We start from the raw sequence: 7343 nt of genomic DNA, 5'->3' as shown, positions 1-7343 counted from the left end.
CTTTAGCTAGCCATCCCGTCTGTCATGAAGTGGACCATTTCGATAATGAAAGACTTGGATTCAGCAGTAGATTGATGTCAATTACTGGGTAAATATGCTTTTCTAGCCTGGCAAATATGGAAGGCTCGCGATGATTGGGTATTAATTTTGTGCCAGTTAATCCCTTCGAGGTTATTCACGAAGCCTCTTTCTCATGGTTTGAATTCCAAGCGTGCATGAGTTCTCCTGGGGTGAGAGATAATGCAGCTCCGAACGATGCTAACACGTCCCATTGGTCTCTTCCTAGCTCCAGCTCTTGGGCAGTTTTTAAGGTTAATTGTGATATTGCATTGAGTCATGGGCGCGAAAGGATGGCTGTAGCAGCGGTGTTACGAGACTGGAGGGGGAAAGTGGTGGACAGTGCGACAAGTGTGGGGTTTGCTTCATTTTTGCTTCAAGGGGAAACCATGGCTGTGAGCCTAGCGGCCTGACTATTGCATTCTTACAACATTTCAAACGCAGTACTCGAAGGTGATAACAGGACAGTCATCCCACTTTGCTTCATTGAAAATGTTCCTCCACGTGAATGCGCAGCCATTATAGGCGATGTTAAGGACTTAATTTCTTCTTGTAATTTTTCTTTTTCTTGGGTTCCTAGAGTTTGTGATAGGGCTGCCCATTGGGTGGCGACCCCGTGGCTTAGGGATGTTCTACCATCCGACCTAGTACGGTTGATGGCTAGAGCTCCTAGAGTTTCTTTATCTTCTAACTGTACATTTGATGCCTCTGCTGAGGCTGGTCCGTACTTAATGAAATCTTTGCCGTTCAAAAAAAAAAATTTATAGAGTGATATTTATATGCGAGACGCCTAATCAACCTTTGTTAACTCTAACAAACTATATAGTTTTTAACCAAATACGGAGTACTTAAAACCTTGTCAAATCACATGACACAATAACAACTTATGACTTAAAACCTTCTCAAATCCAGTGTTTTCAAATCAGGATATGTGTAATATAGTGTGTCACGCTATGTCTCGTGTTAAGATACATTAACCATATTTAATATTCAATTAACACAAATAGTTATATACCTAATAACAAAGCAACAAACTATGAGTATACGTAAAAAAAAATCAATTTAAAATTTCAAGTCTCTCAAGTAAGTCCACCACATTGAGGCTTCTTGTTGCATTATACTAGGCAAAATACAATCGAACTATAGTTCTTTCTTCTGATATAAAATTTATTTATTTTGGGTAGAAAAAGCATATATTAGAATTACGAATGTCATCTAGCAGTTGCCGATTAATACATTAAGGAGCAAATGAAAAAAAAGTAGTAGATTCTGCCATAGTGCGAGCTTCACGTGCCAAGATGTCTGCACATTTGTTTCCTTTCCTACGGATATGCTTCAACGGCGGTGACCCGAGTTGAAGGAGGAGGGACCTGCAATCACGTATAGCGGATATTAATGCATGACTCTCAAGTGCGTCGTTCTGAATTAGAACGACAATGACTGAAGCATCCACTTCAATCTCTGTATTCCTGAGGTTGTTAGCGAGGAGTAGTTGAAGTCCTTCTCGCAGCACGTAAATCTCTCCTGACTAAGAGGACATGAGCCCAATTTACGGCAGAAGCCCATTACCCATGCGCCGTTTGAGTCGCACACAATCCCACCAGCAGTAGCCTCATAGGTGGCTGAACTTACACACCCATCAGAATTGAGTTTTAATATTCCAGGAGGCGGGGTAGTATTTGGTTGCTTAGCAGGTTGGACGATGTATTGCCATTCGAAAGCCTTTGCAATTACGGTATCCTGTAGGGAGGTGTTTGTGATGGAGGGGCTGTTGAAGATTTTTCGGTTTCGTTTTAGCCACAGGTGGGAAAGAGGACACACCAGCGAGTGCCCGAATGGTGGGAAACTCTGGAAGCAAAGGTCAAGTGAACCCAATCACCAAAGCAGCCGGAGAAGGAATACTGGACCGAAGAGGGGATTCCGATATTAATCCATATGGAATTCGCTGCCGAAAAGTCAAGTAAGTCACATAGCACGTGGGGAGTTGTTTGGATGTCACGATGCGTTTGAGGTTTTGCATCTTAAAACAAGGTCCGATTCCATATTGCTCAACCAGATGTCTTCCAAGATCATCAATCACACCCCCTTGAACAAGAACTTCATGCCCCTTCTTACCTGAACTCGCAAGAAAGAGAAAGTTACAAATAAAAACAAAAAATAGAAAATCTTGATCTCCAGCAAAACAAGACTAAGAACAAAATATTTAGAAGGACCTAGGACCCACCTATAAGATGCATGTAACATCAAGTGTTGCAATGTCCAAAGTAAGCAATGATAAAAGCACCCTCCACCTTAGACATTAAGAAAATAAGGCATGTATGCTTAACAAATTTCCACATTCGTAATAATACTAGGAAAAGGGCAAGATGCATTCCAGGTCTTAAAGACTCATTTATGAACAGCCAGGATGAAGACCAAGTAGTGAACATCTCTAACACTACAAGGGAAATACTGAACCAGAAAAAATGACATTTCAACAAGAAAATTTCTCCTGCAGCTTTGATGCCAATGCTTCAGGATCCAGCAAAAATGACTCCAACCCTGAGAGTTTTGTCACCTTCTTGTTACCTTGCCTCCGCTCTCTCATTAATTGGATGGTCTTCAGAGCACCTTTGCAGATTACTGAATCCTTTCCTCTAGTAACTCTATGATGTGCTTGCATTTGGCTAATAAACATAGGCCCTGAATCCTTTTTACAAATTTCAGTTGTGTAAGTTGAATCTTTTTTTATTGTTCCCTTGTACAAAGCATCACATAGTGCAGCATCCAAAACCAAAAATGAACCTTTTTGTTGGTTTAACTAGGTTTTCTTGCTCAATATTCCTAAATACAACATCGGTGGCTTCTGAGGCAATATAAAGTTTCCCCACATCAGCTCCTACAGAAGCAAAAATGGGATTCACATGCACGCTTGTTTACAGATCTCTATGATTCCCTTCAGCTACTTTATGAAAGTGTCCATCATTTGGACTGGAATCAGTGGTTTGCTCATTTTGTCTCCACTTTCTGTTTCTCAAGCTTGAAGGATGAATAGTCCGAATGGGTACGGTCAATAGAAAACACTGTTGCCTCTTTCTCATGTTTATCTTCCTTTACTGACATGTGTAAACATCATAAAATAAGCAGGAAAAGGAAAAACAATAGGAAATAAGCAACCTCATATAAACTGGGATAAAGTAATATGGTCTATCAATAAAACTACGCAGCAATGCCGTAGTAAACGTATTTCCAGGTAAAATTTGAATTCGCAAACAAAAATAATCGGTTCCTTTTATCCTTCTTCTTCCTTCGACAGATGGATATTTCTCTTCTCAATGAAGAGAGAAGTTCACACCGAAACTTGACAAGATGGGTGAAGCCAAAACTATTAAACAGCAGTTAGCACTCTTAAGAAGCCAAAACCATTAAACAGCTCTGCATGATTGAGATACATCAATTTACCATTAACCCAAATCTTTACAAAGTATATTTCAACGTTGAAAAAGGGTAGACAATAATAGACATCTTAGGAAACATCCACCACATTTTCTATGCAGCAATCCCATCATCTCAACATTCTGCCACCACAAAGGTATGCCACAGGACAGGAAGCCTGAAAGTATGCCAACTTCTTACTAAATTTACCAATTTTGGAATGTAGGTGTACCATATTCTCAACCGTGCATTTCAAAATGTAGTTTGCTGTTACTGTTCTCTAGTAACAAAGGTCGGGCCTTGCAGAAGATGCAAGCTGTCCTCTAAACCACCCAGCCACATGATAGACGATATAGGATACATATCCTGTTTTCAACAACTATGCTCAAATCACAATCGAGCTCTGTTCTGAGAGAACCGACCACAACCAACGATGATAAGCACCTAAGACTGCTTGATCGTGGTGTTTTAAGTCCGTTGAATTAGTAGCTTTATTAGTTTAATTTGTCGATTTTATTCAATATTGCTCGTAAGGTAGTTTGTTGAGTGTTTCAGGTAAAACGTCTTTAAAAGGCGTATTTTGATCTCAATGCCAACCCCCAAGTTAATTCAAGTGTCCACGCCGGGTGGAACTTGTGCCAAAGTGATCAAAGAACGAAGGCGTAAGCCATCGGGTGAGTCGTCAAATCGAATATGTGTATCGATACAGCCTTAATGTGTATTGATACGCATTAGCTTCGTGGGGAGTCAGAGATTGCTGTATCGATAAGGCCTTAATCCGTATCGATACGGGAAAGCTACGGGGAGGCTAGCCTGGAGACCTGAAGATAAGCTATGTGTATCGATACAGCCTTAATGTGTATTGATACGCATTAGCTTCGTGGGGAGTCAGAGATTGCTGTATCGATAAGGCCTTAATCCGTATCGATACGGGAAAGCTACGGGGAAATGGCCCATTTTGACTTACCAGCGTGGTATCGATTCTTTGGTTAATTAGTATTGATACGGGGAGCATTCGGCCATATATTTCTTACTTTTTGGGCTTTCCATTTATGGAATACTTGCCTTTATTAGTATGTTTCTTAGATATTTTTGTGAGATAGTACCCATTTTGTATAAATAAGGGATTCCTTCTCTCTCCTTGGAAGCTAGCCCATAACTACTTTAGGATTTTCCTCCATTAATGTCTTCTTAAGCTTTTCAAGATGTAATTTCTCAAGAACACTTCAAGGTATTTACGTTACGTTAATTTCTCGAGTATTAAAGTTGTTCGTATGTGTTGGATCTTTTACAATATCAAGTTTATTTCCATTTTTATCGGTTAGTCATGTTTATCTTTCCAAGCATAATTTCTAGTCTTTAAAGTTATGTGTGAGTAGTTGATTAGGCGTGGCCACGGACTGATTAACGTCATGTGACTTATGTTAATCTTGCCTTTCTCAACTAAATACTTGAGGTTCGGTATGGAAAATGAGCGTGGTTCGCTTTTTATGTAACAAAACTTGTCGATGTTAACCTCCGGAGATCATATGCTTGCACATATGGTTCCGTGAGCTATGTCTCGCCTCGTGTTTGCCAAGAGAATAATAAAAGAGCTCGCTTGTTCTCCATACTTAATTTCTAGTCTTTAAAGTTTTCCTAGCTAAATCTTCCGGTTGATAGCCTATGCCGTGCGATTCAACCGAGTTTTCGTTGAGAAGGGTCAGTTGGCTAAGTCACGGGCGTTATGAACTTCTATGCCTTGCCGCTTGTTTAATTAAGTTAAAACTCATTTTCAAGTTATTGTTAGAAGTGTTAATCACCGACCAAAGCAAAACCAAAAGTTGGCCGTCTAAACGCCACAAACCCTTACATCTACAAATCCTAGCAAGCCATAAAGAATTTTCTCTGTGGGAACGATACTGGACTTCCGGATATTATGCTGACAACGACCTAGCCCTACGCTCAGGGTAAATCAACCTAATTCAACGGTTAGGTTTGGGACGAAGCAAAAGATCCAGTTAGTTGATACTGGGCAATAACACTTCCAAATTCCCATATACCCAGACACTCAAGATATTCCATAGAGTCACATCTAAAGAAAGGAAAAGCGATAGTTTTGATGAGGAACAAATTTTCACCCTTGACGGCACAAGAGGCTGGGGTGGATGATGGGAATAATCCTTGTCTTGCTGATGGTTCTTCCTTTAAGGGGAATGGTAATACTAATTCTGTGGTTGAAACTTCAGCATTCCTATGTCCTATGAGCTTTTGATGCTATCAGGAGCCCTAAGATAGGTATCTGAGCTGGCATCTTATTGCGTTGTTCAACCACACAGAATTCATCCAATCAAAAAAGAAAAAAAAACCACACAGAATTCACTTGACAAAAAGAGATATGGTGAAAGAGGATCACCCTGTCTCAATCCCCGATCGGGCATCACTTGACAAACTTGGCCCCCATTTGCATAAAAAGAATATTTCACTGTACACGCGCACTGCTGAATCCAGTGCACCCACAACTTGTCAAACCCTATTCTGCCCAAAACACTTGACAAGAAATCCCAGCACACACAATCATATGCTTTGTTCAAATCCAGTTTAATAGCCACTGAAGATCTAGGACCCTTCTTCTTGTGCTTTAAATAATGAAAGGTCTCATGGGCCACAGTGATATTATCCTGAATTTGATGACCAGGAATAAAAGCTGACTGTTGTTCCGAGATTAAGCTATGGATAAAAGGTTGGAGTCTATTAGTCAAAACTTTAGAAATAATTTTTTATATGAACCTGCATAAACTGATTGGACGGAATTGGCTCATAGCCTGAGGATATCTAACTTCGGGGACTAGAGTAACATTAGTATGATTCAGCTCTTTAGTCAGAACACCCTTTTGAAAAAAAGATTGAACAGATTCCACCACATCGTCCCCAACCACCTCCCAATATTTTTGGAAAAAAAGCCCAGGAAAACCATCCGATCCAGGGGCTTTGATAGGGCCCATTTGGAAAGTAGCCAAACAAATTTCATCATACGAAATAGTTTTAACCAGGGACTCATTGATTTCAGGAGTGACAATGGGGTCAATCAGACCTAAAACATCATCAAAATTCCTACTAGGGGGAGCACTGTACAGAGACTGAAAATGGGTTTTGATAATACCTGCTATTTCTTTGTCCTCAGATCGCCAAATGCCAAATTCGTCTTTTAGCTTCACAATTTGATTCCCTAGCCTCCTTTGAATAGTACTGAGATGGAAAAATCTTGAATTCTTATCTCCCATTTGCAACATTTGATCCGCAACCTTTGATGCCAGAACATTGCATCCTTCTGCCATAAGTCCTCCAGTTTCTGTTTAATCGCTTTATCCGATGCAATAGCCTCCGAATCAAATCCTAAGTCCAGCTTCTTTTGGATGTCTGCCAGTTGATCCTTCAAAATTGCAATTTGAAGCCTCAGGTCTCCAAAATGTTGATGGTGCCACAGTTTAAGCTTCTCCTTACATCCCCTTAATTTCTTACAAATCCTTTCCATTTCTGTTCCAGCATACTGTTGTGCCCATGCCTCCATTATAACTGGTTCGCAGCTTTCTTCTGTAGTCCAAAAAGACTCGAAACGGAATGGTTTCCCCACCTTGAACAGAGGGGATTATGATTAGGGAATTATGATCAGACCCAATAGCAGCCTCAACTAGAACCATAGCTTGATCATGCACCTCTCTCCATTTCGCATTTGCAAAAGCCATGTGAATTCTCTCCATAATCAACTCTCCTCCAGCTCTGTTGTTTTCCCAAGTAAAACGTGGACCTTTAAATTCCAAATCCACTAGCCCACATGAACTCAACATATCTTGGAATGCCTCTAACCTCCTAGGACTAGGAATGTTTCCCCC

At 40.4% G+C, this 7343-nt stretch overlaps 1 protein-coding gene across 1 annotated transcript; it reads right to left on the bottom strand.

Moving 5' to 3' along the window:
- Nucleotides 1-1098: 1098 nt before the first annotated feature.
- LOC131320766 (uncharacterized) lies at nucleotides 1099-6788 on the bottom strand. The gene is made up of 2 exons (XM_058351613.1): nucleotides 6614-6788; nucleotides 1099-2172 (listed from the first exon to the last, which is right to left on the bottom strand). The coding sequence occupies exons 1-2, from the start codon at nucleotides 6786-6788 to the stop codon at nucleotides 1919-1921; spliced, it is 429 nt and encodes a 142-aa protein (XP_058207596.1). The 3' UTR covers nucleotides 1099-1918.
- Nucleotides 6789-7343: the final 555 nt, after the last annotated feature.

This window comes from Rhododendron vialii, chromosome 3a (assembly GCF_030253575.1).
Source record: "Rhododendron vialii isolate Sample 1 chromosome 3a, ASM3025357v1".
Classification (NCBI taxonomy): domain Eukaryota; kingdom Viridiplantae; phylum Streptophyta; class Magnoliopsida; order Ericales; family Ericaceae; genus Rhododendron; species Rhododendron vialii.
This window is presented reverse-complemented; position numbering and strand designations above follow the sequence as displayed.

Coding starts and splice junctions, on each gene's coding strand:
- LOC131320766 (XM_058351613.1), bottom strand. CDS start 6,788: ATGGCAGAAGGATGCAATGTTCTGGCATCAAAGGTTGCGGATCAAATG. Junction 2,173..6,613: donor TGAGGACAAAGAAATAGCAG/GTATTATCAAAA, acceptor TTGCGAGTTCAG/GTAAGAAGGGGCATGAAGTT.